The 19,449-nt window shown below is 38.3% G+C and overlaps 1 protein-coding gene across 4 annotated transcripts in view; it reads left to right on the forward strand.

The window, feature by feature from the left end:
* The first annotated feature begins 428 nt into the window (after positions 1-428).
* Positions 429-19,449, forward strand: part of dennd4a (DENN/MADD domain containing 4A) — a 28,020-nt gene continuing 8,999 nt past the window's right edge. The window contains exons 1-20 of one of the 4 annotated variants that reach the window (XM_015400685.1): positions 429-657; positions 6,571-6,895; positions 7,027-7,273; positions 7,586-7,655; positions 7,757-7,926; positions 8,676-8,914; positions 9,000-9,066; positions 9,204-9,262; positions 9,347-9,491; positions 10,129-10,304; positions 10,630-10,730; positions 12,661-12,879; positions 13,427-13,572; positions 14,188-14,208; positions 15,380-15,516; positions 15,783-15,915; positions 16,086-16,292; positions 16,403-16,531; positions 16,625-16,769; positions 19,086-19,208. In XM_015400685.1, the coding sequence (XP_015256171.1) occupies positions 6,585-6,895; positions 7,027-7,273; positions 7,586-7,655; positions 7,757-7,926; positions 8,676-8,914; positions 9,000-9,066; positions 9,204-9,262; positions 9,347-9,491; positions 10,129-10,304; positions 10,630-10,730; positions 12,661-12,879; positions 13,427-13,572; positions 14,188-14,208; positions 15,380-15,516; positions 15,783-15,915; positions 16,086-16,292; positions 16,403-16,531; positions 16,625-16,769; positions 19,086-19,208 (2,845 nt within the window). In that variant the 5' untranslated portion in view covers positions 429-657; positions 6,571-6,584. The remainder of the gene's footprint in view (positions 658-6,570; positions 6,896-7,026; positions 7,274-7,585; positions 7,656-7,756; positions 7,927-8,675; positions 8,915-8,999; positions 9,067-9,203; positions 9,263-9,346; positions 9,492-10,128; positions 10,305-10,629; positions 10,731-12,660; positions 12,880-13,426; positions 13,573-14,187; positions 14,209-15,379; positions 15,517-15,782; positions 15,916-16,085; positions 16,293-16,402; positions 16,532-16,624; positions 16,770-19,085; positions 19,209-19,449) is intronic. The other 3 variants (XM_015400686.1, XM_015400688.1, XM_015400689.1) reach the window with 3 other exon arrangements.

A 19,449-nucleotide genomic window follows, 5' to 3' on the forward strand; every position in this document is an offset into this window, starting at 1 on the left:
ATAGAATAGAATAGAATAGAATAGAATAGTATAGAATAGAATAGAGTAGAGTAAAGTGGGTTGAAGTGTGCATGACAAGTTAGCTTCTTTCCATTATTATCTCTGTAGAGGTTGGTCATTATATGCCTGCATTTCTCGTCTTTCTAGGGCCAAATCATGTTATGAAATGTTTTATATGAAATAATATTTCTTGGAGAAAAAAATAAATAAACTCAGCTACGTTTGTTTTTTTTGTTTGTTTGTTTTGTTTTTTTGTTTGTTTTTTTTTTTTACAATTTCTCGCGCTGTAACTTTTTTTTGAAATGACAGCTTTCTGTACAAACTTGTCTAGTTTTCCAGAATAAAGTATGAAGAAGCTGTTTCTCCAACGCTGATTTTCTGTCAGCGGCGTCATCAGTGACGTCAGAGACGGGTTGTAATCGGTCACGTGGGCAGAGCAGGTCTGGATAAAGCGCTCCTCTGATCAACACCGACTCTTGGATTAGATGCTCAGTCGCTAAAGGATGTTTTTAAACAAATTGATTTATTTAAAAGAGTAATAGAAGAAGAACATTTAAAAATAAATAAACGAGGAAAGCTGTGAGGAAAACGGCTGTGATAGTCAAGGAGACCCGGAGGCGCACCAGATTCCCCAGATCATCCTTCTGTCTTCGTGATGTGAGTATATTTTTTTAATCGAGGGGGGGAAGCAATCATATCTAACCTTTAACTCTATTGCATCAATGTGTTTATTCATTTCTAAACGAAGGAGCTAAAATCACAGAAATGAACGCGATCCATTTCTAGACGTTTAAACTGGATTAATAATTCGGATTATGTTGCTGTTTGGGTGATTTATTAGTGTAATGTACCAGAATAAGGGGATGTTTGTATGTTGATTTCTTGTGCGTCCATCGGCTCCGTTATTTAGAGGCGTTTTCCTCTGCATCCTGTGCTGATGCTGAGGAGCGGCTCATTTTTCTGTAGTGAACAAAGGATTAAAACGCTTAGGCCTATTTTATATTTAAATTGAATTATGCATGCAATGCATATTATTATTACACACGCACATCCCACATCATGCTGCACGCTTTCACGCTTTGCAGGCTGTTTCTGCAAGGCTGTTAGATGCGGGGTTTCTCTATCCTAAACACCCCCTCTGAGTAGCCTGTATGCTCTCATCTTTCTGCTCTGTTTATTTTGGGCGTGTGTGGTCTCTTCATTTAGGAGCGAGGGGGTCTCTCCCTCTGTCATGCATGAGCCATGCAAATGGACGATGAGGGTGAAGGTTGTGTTTATGGTTAAGAAGGAACAGATGCAGAGTTAAACACCCTGCATGTTGTGCAGCTTCCCTCTGCCCATCGTTCCTGCCCTCCTGTGTTGTTAGGTCAGCTCTCTAATCCCTGCCCAGCCTGGCTGTCCAGCAGCCTACTGGGTCACAGTTACAACAACATGGCTCAAAGCACAGATTCTGTTTCTGAAGGGTTAAAGTATATTTATTAGCATTATTTATAGCATTTTTTTTGTATGGTATAGAAAAAAAAAATTTCCTTATGAGTTTTACGTGTAAAATTAGAATTAAAAAAATGCTCAAGAGTTAAGAATTGCTTACAGTATGTCTGATTGTTACTTTATGGAGTTTCAGTTGATTTTTTAAAAGACAAAAATGCCAAATTACACAAGTAGTCCATAGTTGTTGTCAATGCAACAAGTTTGGCAGAAGAACTTTACAAATTACTGCTTAGCTAACAGTTACTGATGACTCATGTACACAGTGGATGTTGGAAGGGGAAGTTGGCGAAGAGAGGATATCCGCCGTGTCCTTATTTGTAGTGTGAATATGAAGAAAATGTGGTGAATGAAAAGATTGCAGCTCCTGAAGAGTCCATGGGTGACTCACCTCCAGCCCTGAACCAACACAGGACTGCCCTCAATGAGGAAGGAATAAACGGCAATTATCCATCCATCCGTCATTTATGTTGCATTTTAGGGGGATTTTGGTATCATTAAAAATCAGTAAATGTTCTTAAAACATTATGTTATCATTCACCTCTGCAGCATCTTCGTTTCTATGTTTATGACGGCATAATATTTGGCAATGGTGTCTCTACACCTCTCATCTGATTTGTTTGAAGCAAGTAGAATTGCTGTGATGTTTCCTCAAATTTTCTCATCTAAATCTGTTCACTTCAATACAGTGTTCTCTAGTTTTTAGTCTTTTATTTCACAAAAATAACAAACCTCTTGTTTAGAGAATTTCACCATTAAAATGAATTCGTTTCAAAGTATTTTTCAGGTTCAAAAATAATGCACCAACTACATCATTTAAAGATCATGTGATATCGTGTATTGAGATAATGTGTAGCTAGTTCACTGACTATGCTATAGTAACAATGATAAATCAAAATGCTGTTAACTGATACGACGTAATACATTTTTTTTGTATTCTATGATACAATGTTACATTATTATGGATAATATCCAGCTATTTAAAATCTTTGCAGAATATATAAATGGCTTAGCCTGACGTAGTCCTTGTGGGCGGGACTAAGTTCGGACTGGCACCCAGGCTATAAATGGCTCTCATGCTGTAATGTTTCAAACTTCATAAAAGTTAAAACATCTGTGATAATGATAATTACACAGCTACCAGACTCGTGATTGTGTTTGCAGCAGCCCAGAAACAAATGTTCTTCATGCACTTCTCTGCTTAGTTTTAATTTTGTTGCCATGGTGAGGATTAGTTATAAATTTAGTCTTCTGCTTCCTGTTGAGGGGGAGGAATAGATGCAATAGCGAGAGTTAAGAGCAAAGATTACATCTTTATTTAATCCAGAACTTTTCAAGTATTATCCAACACATCTGCTGTGTTATCAGATGTGTATCTGCATCCAGTCACTCAGAGCATTTTATGCTCTAATCACTGAGAGCAGGTATTTGCAAAGTGGATTAAGTGTTATGTCACACTAAAAAAGAGAGGACTCGGCTGAATAGACATTAATAATATGAGGTTGATTCTAAGCTCAGATTAAAATAATCATGTCTTGCTATATCCTGAGGCGCCTTTTAAAGCTTTTGTAGTAATTATGCAAGGTCTGTGCAATGTATTTTTTATATTGTAATGTTCTAATATTGAGTTTTCTAAATAAAGAGATAATAATGCAATAAAAAAACAGGAAAATTGGCCATATGCAAATGAAATGCTGAATGTGCCATATTAGGAAAACAATTAAGAACAGAAACACTTTTACTGCTCTTGATGGCAGAACAAATATACGGATCAGGAGCAGTGCTCATTTGTTTTATGAGACTCATAATCTGATAAGGACTTATCAGATACATCATTTATTGAGCGAATGATAGCATATAAATATTTGATAACATCTTAGCAAAGTAGGCTTCAAACTCTTTGGTGAGTCTTCTTGTTAAATAGAATAAGGTGTTTCTTTTATTTACATAAATTATTTTTCCAAAAATATTCAGTGCAGTGTTAAAGGTGATAGTTAACTGTCTTTGTGTAATTGTCTGTCTATTAATTTATTCTGAAATTCTTTGGCTTTTTGCGTCTGCATTCTTTTATAGAAGTCCAATTGTAAAAAAAATAATACATTTTGCTTATCAGCCTATTTTTTAAAGAAATCTGTGCAACGCTGACCTGTATCTACAGAATAGGATTGGTGCCACTGAAAAAATAAAAGAAAGTAAACTGATTTTTAAATTTTATTTCAGTTTAACATGGGAAAAAAAGTCAGAATTCTGACCTTTTTCTACAGATTCTGACTTTTTTCTCAGAATTCTGACTTTTTTCTTTGGATTTTGACTTTAATCTCAGAACTCTGACTTTTTTTTCCTCAGAATTCTGACTTTAATCTCAGAATTTTGGATTTGGATTAATTAATGTAGATGGGCACTGTCAAGGAAGAGATGTGGAAGCACTCAGTTTAACTGAAAAAAGGTGGGAGTTGTTTTGGAGGGCCAGTAACACATTGGTGGAAAATGACGCAATTAGGCAACTTTTTACGTCCCTGAGGAGTCCCTGGTGATGCTATTTCACTAATGGAAGAGCAGAAGGTGATTGAAATAAGAGAGCTAGTTTAGTCTCTAAAAAAGATGCTAACATATTTGTTAGCTGTCAGATTTCAGTCAGAATTCTGAGAAAAAAAGTCAGAGTTCTGACTTTAATCATATTAAACTGAAATAAAATAAAAAAATCAATTAACTTTTTTTATTTTTTCAATTGCCCTAATCCTCATCCGTATGTATCAGAGCAGCTGTATTGAAAGATCAAAACTGACTGCTTAGCCGACATATTCTGAGCTCACACAGGCAACTAGAGAATACATTAGTGTATAGAACGTATCCTAAAAATCAATAGTACCGGTAATATTTTCTCTTTTAGACAAATCTGGGTGTAGAAGGAAAGATTTCACTACTGCAGGTATTCAGTTGTTATAATGCACCTCACATCACTTAAAATAGAATAAGTGGTGGTAACATTAAAGCGAGGCCATCTTAAAGGCTTAGCTTGTGTCTATGCAATATTTCTAAGATTCATCATACATATATTCAGGTCTCAACATTTAAGATTACTGATTTAAAAAACCCTGCTTAACTATAAACTACGGGCCTATGATCACCCTTAAGGTGATGAGTCATGATTTAAAAGAACTGCTGCTTTCAATCTGCAGTAAACAGAATACTTATATATTCCTGCCTTTCTTTTATGTATTTTTTTTTTTGTAGGCAATTAAATGATTTCAGTTGAATTCTTAAATCACAACATGATGCCATGTCTGAATTGTCTAATCATTGACCACTCTATTGGGATTTAAATCAACAAAGAAGAAAAATTGTGTAAAGGTGAGGCAAGGCCACAGCTTCCACTGTGCCATGGTGCTTGAAAGTGAAATATCCAGCACAGAGGGAGGGGGAAACACTTTACATCAACGCACACATATCGCAGGGATGGAAAAAAACTAAACAAGTGATGAGTGTGGGGGGACTGCTGAAAGAGATAAAGCAGACTCTTCAGCTGAAGTAGAATAAGCTGCGCCAGTGCTCAGAGGGCTTGCAGGGCTCTGTTCTTTTTGATAAACCCACAGCGAGCTGTTTCACAGACACTGCTAATACACAAATTCATTTATCATAATATTGTTGAGGCCCAGAAAAATGTTGCATGAAAGTTAACTTGTTCCAAGCTTGGAAACAAAACACTGTTCAAACTCATTTTGAATTATTTTTCATTGTTTTTTTCTTCTTAAACATGGATTTTATTTAACATAATCAGTTTTGACACCTAGGCAGACATATTCTGGTGAAAGATTGGGTTTTTCCAGACATCAATGTTAAATGCTTCCAGATGGTGTATATTCTTATTTATTTTCTGTAATATGAAGTACATTTGTAAGGACAGCTTATTTTCTTACCTTGTTCTGCTCCTTTCTAATATTTTATACATTACTGAACTCTATATAACCTTCTTGTTAATGATTTTGTTAACAGTTGATGTAGTTCGTTATAGATATATTCGTCTTTGTGACCAAAGTCAAGAAAAGTGAGCATAAATCATCCAAAAAATCAAATGAAAATAATCCCAAACCTGGACATCAGTGCATAACACAATGCCTGCAGTTCATAAAATCAGGATTTGGAAATAAAAGCCGTTTAACCCTGCTGGGAAGGACATCGTAAGAACTTTGAGACTTAACAAACCGGCAACCAGTAGAGGGAATATAAAACACCCTCTGAGGAGCGCAGTCTGCTAATCATTTACCACATTTAATCACATTTTGTGACAAAAGCTTCCATTTAAAAGAGTGAATCTTTTTCAGAACTTGGGTTAGGCATTGCAGTTTCAGATCAGATTAATACACATCCATCACAGACCTTCAGTATATTCACTGAGTCCCTGACAATAGGGATGTGGTGCAGCTTTCTATGTGCTTTGATGACATGGCGCCTGGGTGTAACAAAGTCCAGCAAGATGTTTGTCTTTTTTTGTTTTCTTAAAATGACTGCTAGAGCTGCGATTGGAGCACTGAGGATCTTCTCTGTAGCCCTCACTGCTGACTGAAGGGTTTATCTGTGCCAGAGGCAGAGCAATTGGAAAAACTAGATGCTGATGCTCCGGTCCTGATTAGCATTTCCATCACAACTACCAGTTGCATCAGTACTCAAATTTCTCCTAACAACTGTCACCAGAATAGCCTACATTATATCAGCAGCTCATGCAGGGGTCAGTTTCACAAGTAAGCACAAAAACATCAAATCAACATTTTCCTTTGTAAAAACATTTTTGTTTTTCAGCCCAATGAAATGGATCCTCAGTTTGCACCATCAGGTGTTGGTGACCTTCTACTTAGTGCTGTAAAAGACTATTTCATTTCATTTCTGTCCAGACCAAAATGTTCTTTTTAGTTAAGGAAAAACTCTGGAGGGGACATGGAGTTAACATATCTAGCTATCATTCACTGCTCAGTGTATTTTAGATACTGAAAAACTCTCTCTCTTCTTTTAAAGCTGGACTAGATTTTGTGTTATGGAAAAATAAATAATGAATTTCTACCTTCCACTCTTCTCTGATCCGTTTAGTGTGGGAATGGGACATGATGGAGGATAAAGGGCCCCGTGTAGCTGACTACTTTGTGGTTGCTGGCCTCACCGATTCATTCAAGCCCCTGGAGGAGGACCTTCACTTTGATGATGCCGGCACCAAGTCTGTTAAACCCAAAGCCCCTATTACCGATGTTGCTGTAGTGATACGATCCCTTGGTGAAGAAGTGCCCCTGGGCTTCACCTGTGTGGAGAGCACCCCCTCAGGCCTCTCAGCAGAGCTTAATGGAGCTAGCCTTAGGGGCCCACAGATCTTCTTGTGCTACAAAAGAGGCAGAGATAAGCCTCCACTGACAGATCTGGGGTGAGGAATAATCTTTGCTGGCTGTTCCTTTCTTTATACAGCATCACTTCACTACTTTAGGATACATCAATCTGCTCTTAAAAATAAATACTATTTTTCTTTTTTTTTTTTTACATTCCATTGTGTTTCAGTGTTTTGTATGAGTGGAAAGAGAAGCTGAAGCCTGGATGCCACATTGTCCAGACCACGCCCTCAGGCCGCCCAGCCAACATCAGCAGCTCGTCCTCCCAGCGCATCTACATCACATACAGGCGAGCGCCGAAGAGCCAGCCTCACACGTCCCTGGCTGTCACTGATGTTTGCGTCATTGTTCCTGGCAAAGGGGAGATGCCTCCGCACACCTTCTGCAAGGTGGACAGGAACCTTAACAGCAGCATGGTGAGACAGAAAATGAAAAGACTGCACATGTAGCGCCTTTTAAATCTGAGGTATTCCTCCCATACTCACCTCCATCTATCAACTATCACCAGATTCCCTGTCCCCAGTTTAGAAAAGCATTCTGCAGAAAACTATAACTATACGGTCTTGATGTGATAATCTAACCCTAAAATATAACATTGCAGTTGGTGGTTATAAAGTGATTATAGGAAGAAAAGGTTTGAGGGAAAAGCATATTTAACATTGCCATGTACCGTTCTATAAATAATGCAGGTTTATATTTATATGTTATGTTTTGTCTTTACTCTTCAGTGGGGATCTTCGGTCTACCTTTGCTATAAGAAGTCTCTTGCTAAAGCTAATACCATTGCTTACAAAGCAGGTAAGTTGTTCATATGTTCCAATGTGTCAGTACTTCATAGTGAAAAAAAAAAAAAAAAAAGACCAGCACTCTAAAACCCACTCTGTCTGTTTTGAGCTCAGGTTTGTTGTGTAGGTATCCTGAAGAGGACTATGAGTCTTTCCCACTGCCTGAGTCAGTCCCTATGTTCTGCCTGCCCATGGGGGCAACGATTGAGTGTTGGCCAGCTCACACCAAACACTCTCTGCCTGTTTTTTCAACCTTTGTACTCACAGGAGCTTCTGGAGAAAAGGTAAAACCACCCACTTGTATGTTTCTTTTAATCAAAAACCACATTTTTGTAGAAGTTGTATCCAAACAGAGCAATCTGACCAAAGCAGGCTTTCATAAGAGTATTGTTTTGGAAACCACTTCTCTCTTCAGGCTAAGTTTCATTTGCATCAGCAATTGTTAGGGTGTTTCCATGCAGTTTATTTCAGCTTCTTCACCTCTTAAAACACACGTCCCTCTTTAATTGCCTAATTAAATTTAGTTTTAGCATCTTTTTCTCCTCGTCTGTCTTTTTCAGTGCATCGAGTTCAATAATGGGTTTGCTTGTTCATAAGGTGCAGCAGTATTTCCAGGAATGGGAGACATATAAATCAATTTCTGGCTCTGACTGGAACCTAAGGTGGTCCAAAAGCTGTTTTAGAATACTAAAAGGCTGTTAAGTCTTGTAAGCAATGCAGCATAAAAGTTTTTTTTGTGCAGCCTGTCTTTTGAATAATGAATGGCTTCTGCAGCACTTGGGCTGATGTGCAAGTTTCAATGCCAGAGTGCCCATTTTCTTCTTGCCTGCTACTTCTTGTCTCCAGGCTAGCTTTTTTTTTCCTGTGCCACAGACTGATGTGTTCATTTACCCACTGATTTTGTTAATTTATCATACTAAATATTTTTTGTATCACTAGATTCCTTTAACTGTCAACTGGCTTCCTTTTTATCAGAATGCATAGTTAGTGCAGATAATTGTACCTCACAGTTTGACCTCTCTTTTTTGTACAGGTGTATGGAGCAGCTATCCAGTTCTATGAGCCTTACCCAGAGGAGAATCTTTCGGAGCGCCAGCGCTCACAACTCGGCCTGCCAAGCTGCCACCTTGGACCCGACAGCAGCAGAAATGTTTACAGCAACAAGAGCATCTGCTTACTCTCCCACTGGCCCTTCTTTCAGTCCTTCAAAAGTTTTCTCACCTTCCTATACAGATACTCCATCTCTGGACCGCATGCACTGCCAATTGAAAAGTAAGCTTCATATTTACATGTTGTTGTTTTTTTTGTTCATACGTCTAATGAACAATTTTATGGAACGTTTGAATCTGTCTCATAGGCACATCTCTCACTTCATGAAACATGTTCCATTTCCCTCCATCCAGAGGCCAAGAATCCTTGTGCAGGTGCAATAACAAAATTATTTTCATCTGTTATTGTGTAATTTATTAATTCTATGTCATATTTTTAACTCTAAATCTTAAATGTATCTCCCTAGCTATCTTAAAACTAACTAACTTTTCAACATGGTCCTCCCTTATAGTTGTCGCCACACGACAGCCTGATTCTGAGCCAACCCGTGTCCTCTCCGCTGCCTCTCAGGTAGAGAATTCAAAGTTCTTCTTTGAAATCTGCTTCTTGTTTTTACTTTTTTATTTATTCATTTATTTATTTTGCCTGCTACAGCGGTGGGAGCCTCTCCACGCTACTGCTCAATTTGGGGCCAAAGAATGCAGTCACCCTGCTGGTGCTGGCCGTCACTGAGCACAAGATCCTGGTTCATTCCTTGCGCCCAGCAGTGCTCACCAGTGTTACTGAGGCCCTTGTGTCTGTAAGTGTTTGATTCTTTAAATCTCCTTTTTGAGAATGATCTTAAATGCCGTTATGCTCAGCCAAAGAAGAGCTGAGATGGAGCAGTCCATATTTGAAGAATTAACATACATTAAATCTCATAAAAGTAGAAATTTGCAGTTTAATCTACCATTCTTGTAGGATAAGGACTCTTAACTAAGACATTTGGTCTAAAAGCCATGTATATGTATAAGTTGAAGGTAAGTACAGAAGAGTAACTCCTGCTGTGTCTGTTGTTTCAGGTCAGCTCAATCATTTATATCCACTCATCCATGTGATAAATGTCCTATTGAGTTTTTTCTTGCTGCATTGGAACCAAATTGTTTGCTTATTGAGGAGAAAATCCCATAAAATACATTCTTTATTTTTTTAGTGTTGCAAAACTTTGAATGTATTGGGGTTGCTCTCAAATCTACAGCAGATCACCATTTTTTTCCATATCTGTTCCCCCTTCTGACTAGAATTGGTGAAGTGGATAAAAACAAGCTATAATAATGGTATTAAATGACCTTAATGAGTGGTGCCTTTATACCGATGTTCAGTGTTTGCACACATTTGACTGGGACTGTATGTACGTATGTTTTTGACTTATGGATTTGTTTGCTCTCTCCTCTCAGATGATCTTTCCTTTCCACTGGCCTTGCCCCTACATCCCTCTGTGTCCGCTGGCCCTGGCAGATGTTCTTAGCGCACCATGCCCTTTTATCGTGGGTTTAGACTCCAGATACTTTGACCTTTATGTGCCTCCTGCTGATATCAGCTGTGTTGATTTGGACACCAACACCATCTCCCAGTAAGTGACCTCTGACTACAAACAGCATGTGATAGATCAACTCTAATACACCCTGCCAAAAGTCATTTCTCCTTGTTTAATGTAATTCTGAAAGTTTTTTCCAAGGTTATCAGTTTCTGTCAGTAGGAGCCTCTCTTATGTAATGATTGTAGCTGGAATGTGAAGTATTTTACTACACAGAACACACAGGCCTCCCACATCAACACAGACAGTTTTGCAAAGAGATTAAGATGTCAGTGCTAATGTCGGTGAACTTGTTCTATCTTTTTGTAATATTTCTCACCTATCCTCCCCACGTAATGAAAACCATCTGTTGTGGTTTCAGAAAAGATGAAAAGAAAGCTTTAACATGGAAAAATTTGCCTCGGAGAGCCTGTAAACATCTTCTGAACAGCCTGAATAAGCTCCATCAGCAGCTCACAGAGGGTGAGTCCAGTCCGATGCTGTGTCATTTTCTAAAGCGGTTTCATGCATAATTTAGATCTCCACATGAGTCTGTTGAGTCAGCCTGGATGGTGGAGAAGGATGAGCTCACTGTTATATAAAATCAGCTCCACGGATTCAAATAAGTATGATGTGACACTAGTTTCCCTTTTATTTGAGGACACCTGACAGCCATGGTATGCTCAGTTTCTTCCTTCTGCCTTTTTTGGTTTTTATTGTCCTACATCCGACTCAGTGAGAGTACATCTGCAGCAAGCTGTAAATCAAAAAGAATGGTAGAAGAGGTAGAGCAGGTGCAGAATTTTTTTTTACACAGGTGAGGATTCTCAGCCATCAAGGTCATAGTCATTCCAAAAAAAAACACTTGACTTTGTTTTCCAAGGTTGAAGATGTTTCGCCTCCCATCCACAAAGCTTTTTTAATTGGAAATAGAAGTCCATTGTTTTTTTGTTTTTTTACTTTTTGGGATTTTTTTTTTTACTGTAGCTATTGCCAAGTTTTATGACCTTGGAAGCCCTTTTTGATATTGAGAAAACCTTTGATTTTTCTGTTAGATTCTGACTATAAGAATATTAGTGTTAACTAAATACACACAGGGGCCCAAATTACAAGTGTCTACATTGGCTCCCATTTCTTTTTCATTTTAATTTAAACATTTTGGTGCTGATTTTTAAATCTCTCCATACTCTGGCGCCCTCTTCTATTAGAACTCTGTTGTTTTCCTATAACCCATCCTGAAGGCTGAGGTCATTATAAACGACCTCAGCCAATAAAACGCCGATGCCATTTTATTGGCCCCGATAACTTGCTGTGCAGTATCAGCCGATACCAATACCATACCGATACCATCTGTTTGAAATTGGTGTGTGCTTATATATGAAGAACTGCATACTACTTGGATGTAAATAATGGCTTTGTCAAGCTGCTGCCTACCTTTGTGAAGCAGGAAAAAGACTAATACCAAGTGAATCCAGTAAAACTTTTTATTGCCTACCTAGAATGGATGACAATAGTTGAATAAACTTTTGGCTCTAAAAATGGTATCGGTGCCCTATTTGGTGGTACTCGCAGATACCACCATTTTAGTGCAGTATCGGGGCCCCGTCCGAAATTGGTATCGGTATCGGTGCAACAATAGTCATTATAAAAGAATCTTCTCATGGTCCTTTTTTTTGACAATTTCTGGACTAGAGGAGATCGCTCCTCCCAGGCCTTGGCACCAAGACTTTGGACGGATCTCCCACTCTCGTTACGTTCCCTTGATTCAGTAGATGCTTTGAAGAGTGAGCTCAAAACGTATCTCTTTTGCACCTCTTTTTAACAACTCCTGTGTTTGGTCTGTGTTATTATGCCTATTATTATATTATGACTTTTTTTTTTTACTGTTTTATCTTCTAATTCTGCATGATTGTAAAACATTTTTTGACCCCAATTTATGTAAAATTTGCTATATACATAAACCTTTACTTACATACTTACATTTGTAACTGGGAAATTGAATTGTTGCCTCTATTTTGTTGTTGTTCGTGTCAGTCAGGCAGCAAGTCTATGCTCTACTTTGTTCCACACTAAACTCTTTAGAGCTATTGATTGGACGTCTGAAAAAGTCTAGATAGATATTGATCGCTCCGAAAAAAAAAAAAAAAAAAACACTTTTGGTTAGACCCTACAACTTGTGGTGCCTTTCATGCACAGACCTCACAATATGGGAGATGCTGGCTCTGAAATGCATTTTTCTTATTGCTGTTGTAATATTTGGACATATTTTTTCTCTGTGAGAGACTTTGTGGTTTGCTGATGCATGAAATATATTCCTTTGTGTATCTGTGTGAGACTTCAGCACTTTTCAATATGCCACATGTTTATGTGTTTACCAAAATAGAATAATATCCTGTTTGATTCTCTCTGTAAGGTTGCCAGTTAAACCGGGACGATGTGCAGATGGACCACATGGTGACTGATAATGAGCTTTATGGAGGAAAAAGCCTCCACACGCTTGAGCTTGAGATACAGGAAGCTTTCCTCCGCTTCATGGCTGCCATCCTTCGAGGCTACCGCTCCTTCCTTCAGCCCATCACCCAGGCCCCCTCTGAGAAGACCACTGATGTTAGCTCCCTTTTTGACCTCCAAGGTAGGTTTTAATCTCAGCCTTCATTGCATCAGAGAAATAAATCATGCAAGTTTGTTCATAAAGGATTACAATAGATAGGAATGTTAAACAATGTTATCAGGTGCTGTATCTGAGTAGAGATCTTTTTCTTTCTTGCAAAGATATATTCTAATTAAGTAATAATGAATCCTGTCTGACCAGCTATTACTCTCCATGCCTTGAGATTTATTGCTGTAGGGGTTTTGGTTTAAATGTCGGTTCTTGCATAAAGGTTTGCCTTAAATGAATTCTGACTATCTAAGTTAAGCCTCTGTGGAAATTAGGCCTGGATGACAAGTCAGAGAAGCAGAATGATTAATAACACAATGTCCCTGCACATCTGTGGGCTGTTATGCAAGCAGAGCTGGAGAACAGCCTGTTTCAAAGCATTCTGCTCATTTCCTAAAATATTGGTTTAATGTACTACTTGACCTCCTTTTTTCCGTGCAGTCTCCAATTAAAGGCACCATCTTTGTAATAATGCTAATAATTTCAAATACTTCATGAAGTTATGTTTTTTCTTGCATAGGGTTCCTGAAGAGCAGAGACCGTTCCCATCAGAGGTTTTACTCCCTTATGACAAAGACTCAGATGTTCAGCCGCTTTATTGAAGAGTGCTCCTTTGTCAGTGACAAAGATGCCAGCCTGGCTTTCTTTGATGAGTGTGTTGATAAGGTGAGGGTCACAGCTAATCTATATAAAATTAAGGCCGCTTTCCAAGCTTTGATTCACTTATTTTTTTGATTTTAAACTAAGATGATCCCCTGTTCCAGCAGAAATCTTCTTATGGGAGATGTTCAATTTAGTACGAACTTACTATGCCTGATGTTGCAAAAAACAACAACATATAAATTAAGCCCTTTATTTATATATATATATATATATATATATATATATATATATATATATATATATATATATATATATATATATATATATATATAAATATAATAAAAAAAGTGACCACTATTGTTCTTGGAGGTGAATGTTTAGCTTAGTGCTGAAGGTTTTTCTTCTTTTGATTTGGATGTGATTAATTCAAGTATTATTGTCAAATTCTGAGGTATTACAGGTTTTTTGACCTTATTGAGGTAGAAGTACAGAAAAACATAAGGCATTATGATCTCACCTATTGCTGTAAAGAAACAAACGATAAGCCAGTTCAATAGATCTAAAATATTTTTCATCCAAATGTTTTACTGCATATGTCACTTTGTACCGCTATTTTACCGTTTGTGGTTTCTTTTCCATCTCTTTGTCCTCTTTGTCCTTGTGGCTTTTCTCTGATAGTTATTCACCTCTGGGAACAAGGTAAGCATAGAGAATTAGTGTGATATAAATAAATGTTTGTCCGTCTTTTGGCTCTTTCGACGAATGTCTGTGTCATGTGTTTTTTCCTTTGTCTTTTTCTGAAATCCTGTGGAATGATGGCAAGTCATTCTCATTGTTTGTCTTTTAAAAGTTTTTATGTACAAAGTCTGTCAAAAGGCTTTGTTGCACACAGAAATAAAATGACAAAACATCCTGCTCCTCTTTTTATAGAGAAAAAGAAATCTTCTCTGTGCATGCAAAACTTGTGCAATGAGGAAGTCACATTCAAATCCACCAAGAACATTTGGAGGTCCAGAGTTGATGTTCATTTCTTCCAGTTATTATTGAGAAGTGGAAGCATTGATTCATTCATTGTTGCTGCTGACGTTGACAACAAATGCATGATTGAGTAAGAGCTTAGGGGTGTGAGGGGAAGGACAGCGGTCCGAGAAGCTCTGAGCAGAACCACAGGGAACACAAATAGGTCAGTCAGAGATAGTTGACTGAATCATCCTCTCCACCAAGCTAAATAATTCTCCAGTTTGTTTGTACTGTGGGGGGGGGACTGTTTAGCTCCTGTAATAGTATTGATATTTTATTTACGGAATAAACCAGTGATAAAAAGATGAGACGAGTTGTTTTAAATTTTTATGGCAGGCTCTTTTGATTTCTTTTAAACAGTTTTAAATGCCTTTGACTCTGAAAATCCGCCAGTTTGCTGCTCCTGGCTGGAGCTTTTCTCTGACACGCTGGAAGAGGAGCTTTGTGCAGCTCTCTTCAAACAGCAGATCAGTCAGGTTGGATGTGGCTGCTTAGTACTCAGTAGTGCTGCCAAAGTGTCTCAATCAAATGGTTCAGTGTCTCTGTGGCAACACAGCATCATTTTTGTCCAGGTCAGTGCAGTCTACTTTCATTTAGTCTTGGTGGATTTATGGGATCAAGCCTCTCCCTTTTGGCAGTGCCCCTCTTTAGACGGAGTGGCATAATTCTAATGTAGATGGACTCATCACTGGCATCTTCTAGTTCTTACTGACCCTCATGTGACCAGATATGAGAGTTCATACAGCCTCAGACACTGTTAATACAGCATGCTTTATTGCAATGGGTGGAATTTAAATTTATGGTGATTAAAGATGAAGAATGATGACAAGGATGTACTTGTCTTGTTAAGCAGATGGACAGCGAACGGCCAGAGGACACTAGGCTGATCGAGTTGGATGAATCCTACCGCAGTGAGCACACAGTTTACATCAACCCTCCAGAACTGACGCCTCTGCCTCAAGGAGAGGAGCATCCCCTGTGCTATAGGTACTTTCCCTCAATTTAACCATGGATGTTAAAAAGAGGAGGAATCTTAGTATTAGGTTGTTTTTGATGATTTTATCACTTCTGCTGGTTCATTTGACAATTTTCAAGTAGAATACATGGATAATGGACCCTTTACAAACTAATCCATGCACCTATTTCAATTCCACTTCCACTGAATTTGTTAGGACAAGACTTTGTTTCATTGTGTTCCTTTTTTTATTTCTACTGCAGATTATTTTATGATTAATATCGATCTGTTTCTGCAGCTACTCTGGATTCCCTGTGCTGAGATCTGAGTTTTTGGAGCCTCTAGAAGAACCAAATGCGTTGTCAGCAGGCACCGCATCACGCCACAGCATCCCAGCCAGTCCTACAGCCATCTTTAGACGCTCCAAACAGGTTAGACATAGAATACGTGATTTGCTTGACTTATTTTGTTTCATGTTTTTTAAATGTAAAAGATTGTCTCCAGGATTGCCTCACTTGCCTTCATCTATTGACAAAGTTATAAATATAAAACCAAGACTAAACTTTGAATGCTAAAAGACTATAAATGTATAACTTCGCAGGAGATCAAGTCAGCGCAGAAGATGGCCAAAACACACTCATCTGTGCCGCAGATGTGGTCAAAGTGTTTGCTGCGCCACTGTTACGGCTTGTGGTTTATTTGCCTGCCAGGATTTGTGGGAAACTGCCACTCCAAGGTGCGAGCCCTGCGCACTGCTTATGATGTGTTAAGGAAGATGCAAGACAAGAAGCTGCAGGCTCCTGACGAGGTATGGATCCACTTTATAAAGAAATAACGAAGATGATATATTTTAGTTCCAATCGTTGAGTCAAGTTTCTGGTATGTTTTTAGCAGAGCTCTTTTTGTCTTGTGTTCCAGGTGTGCTACCGTGTGTTACTGCAGTTGTGTGGTCAGTACAGCCAGCCAGTGTTGGCTGTCAGGGTGCTGTTTGAGATGAAGAAGGCGGGAGTTCAGCCCAATGCTATAACTTACGGATATTATAACAAGGTGCAAACTTTTGTTATAAACACAAATGTATGAAATTTATCTGTTTAGTTATAACTGGAGAGTTTATGCTATTGTATTGTTTTGCTTTCAAAGGCTGTGTTAGAGAGTACCTGGCCCTCCACCACCAGAGGAGGCTATTTTCTGTGGGGGAAATTGAGGAACGTGATTCTCGGTGTGCTTCAGTTCAAGCAAGCTGGAAAAAAACAACCGATTCCAAACAAAGACCCTCAGCTTTCAGGTGAGAACACTGAACAAACCTTCTTGGTTAAAGTGTAGATGACCTGTACTTGAATAGCACTTATTCTAGTCAGTAGACTTGGCCAAAGAGCTGTACATTATATTCAGTCATTCACTCACATACTGATGGTGGTCAGCTACGTTACAGCCACAGCTGCCCTGGGGCTCACTGACACAAGCAAGGCTGCTGCACACAGGGGCTCTGAGAACCATCAGTAGGCAATGCAGGTGAAGTGTCTTGCCCAAGCCAGGGCTTCAACCAACAACCCTTTTGTTGCAGGGCAAACCCCTGCATCCAACAATTAAAATTTTGTTTGTTTGTTTTTTTTTTTTTCTTTTTTTTTTTTTCTTCTGAATATCAGAATGATTAGCAACCCTGATTTCAAAATGTATGTCATCCAGTGACCTGTGGCTGTTTTTAATTGTCCTGCATAAATATCATGAATTTACATGCATCACACTTTCTTCTCTAATAAGATTTTTTTCATGCATATTAGAAGGTTAAATTGTCAATCATGGTACAGTTTCTTGAAAGTGACATATTTTGTCCAAACCAGAGTTTAAGCATGGAAATCTTTTTTGTTTTTGTTTTATTTTATGTTTGATCAATCCAATTCTACAAATAAAGCTGCAGTGTTAAACACACTCATGTCTTTCTTCTGCTCATGAGGTTTTCAGGTAGCACAGGTTGTTGAGGGGCTTGGCACTTAGCCATGGACAGACAGATACTAAAGGACAAGTTATTATCCTGCTTCATGAACTCTGTGCTTTGCTTTAAACACCTTAACATTGATTCATAGAATTTCAGCTCCTCTCTTTATAGCTCTCACCCACATTGGCAACCTTGAGGACACAGTAAACAAAGTGGGTCGCATGACTAATCAATAAGTTGCAATTGGCAGAAAAGTCCTTCTTTTATTGAGAGTAGTACTGCAAATGGGGAAAAAACACATCTTAGATGAAAAACAAATTAACTAGTTTCACAAAAATATATCACAGTCTATAAAGGCACTTATGCAACATATGCACGAAATAAAGGAAGTAAAATTGAAAAAAGAAAGAAAATGCGGTTGCAAGATTTGCTTGTGCTCCTCCTGACAACAGCAGCACACCAACAACAGATATTAGAAGCAGAGTTAAAAAGGGCACTGCTTAATTTTAATATTAATTATTCTTTCTAAGGCATGCTCATCAGCCTGTTGTTTGACTCAGTCACACAGGTCAGGGCCAAACTGCAATGAGCAATCAGGTCTGCAGAAATGATCATCAGTGCAGACTATTCATTCAGCAGAGCTTGTTTTTTATTCCACTTTGGTGCTTTAGAGCACCACTATTTACAGGCTTTCTCAATAGTGACAATCACCTCACAAAGTTAACCTGTATGGAGTTTATTAATTCAAATGTAGTGTCTGTACACTGAGCATCTGAAACCAAAGTCAGACCGGATGTTTATGGACATAGATTTGCAAATAAAGCTGCATAATGATACCTTAATTGGAAGCCAATGTTGAAATTACTATTTTAAATCACAAAAATCTTTATGACAGTTAGATCTTAAGTATCCCTTATGTTCAGTTTGAATAGCAATAAAAGGAAGAACTAAATGTAGTTTTAAACAACAATACTAGTGTATAAAGATTTGTGTTTGTATTTGGGAAATAATGATTTATTTCTTTTTTTTTTTACCCAAGAATCTGTGGCTCCAAATAAATACATTTCACTGAGATACTAAGGGAGCACTTGATTTTCAACCCTTGCAACATTTTTCCCAGCCTCAACCTCCTCTGGCACACATTGTTCCCTGCCTGCCTTTCCCTAATGACACTATAATGTGCTCAGCATTTAATGGAGTAAAAGGTTTTCCTCCCGATCTCTCTTACTGCTCAGGTTTCTCATGCTGACATATTCTCTAATTCCCCAAACCATGGACCATCTCATTACTGTAATGAATGCTGTGTGGGGGTTCTAATGAAAACACCATTCTTTACTCTGTTAATGGCGCCGCTGCAGCTGTGGATGTCCTGTTTATCTGAATTTGATTAACGTAATGGAAACAGTTTCACGCTAAACTGCAATATGTCAAACTTACAGTCAGAGAAATGCAAAACGTTAAATAACATTTAATTGCGTCATTCTGTGGAGCCACAGATGATACAGAAATCTGTTTGTTTTGATTCAGCCATGATGAGGTTTCTGTGGCTTTCAGCCGATGATCGTTTTTTCTTGGTCCAGTGATTCTTACGTGAGCTGGGCTATTGGATTTCTGTCATGTTTTTTAAGCTTCTCACTCCTTCCCTTCCCTCTCGTCTCTCTGCAGACGGCAGTGATCTCGACACAGTCAGCCATGGCAGTTTAGACAGCACTAATGACTCTGCAGAACGCACCTCCATCGATACCGACTTCACTAAAATGGATTCTAGTGATGATGGATTGAGTACAGGTAAGAAGATGCAGGGCTACTCCATCATAGGGTTTTTTGTCTAAAGCTTTAATCCCTCTCTCTAAAACCCCATCTGATTTGGATGTAATTTAGTTTTCACGTTAAAAGCTCATCAATCATGTGGTTTGAAAACTTTTAACCTGTTCAAATCACAGTGTGCATCAATAATCCATCATTATATTTGAATAAATTGCACCATTATTTTCCAAGCTACTTTCTGCTGATCATTTGACACTCAGAA

Source organism: Cyprinodon variegatus, unplaced genomic scaffold, assembly GCF_000732505.1.
Source record: "Cyprinodon variegatus isolate N-32 unplaced genomic scaffold, C_variegatus-1.0 Scaffold1132, whole genome shotgun sequence".
Taxonomy (NCBI): Eukaryota; Metazoa; Chordata; class Actinopteri; order Cyprinodontiformes; family Cyprinodontidae; genus Cyprinodon; species Cyprinodon variegatus.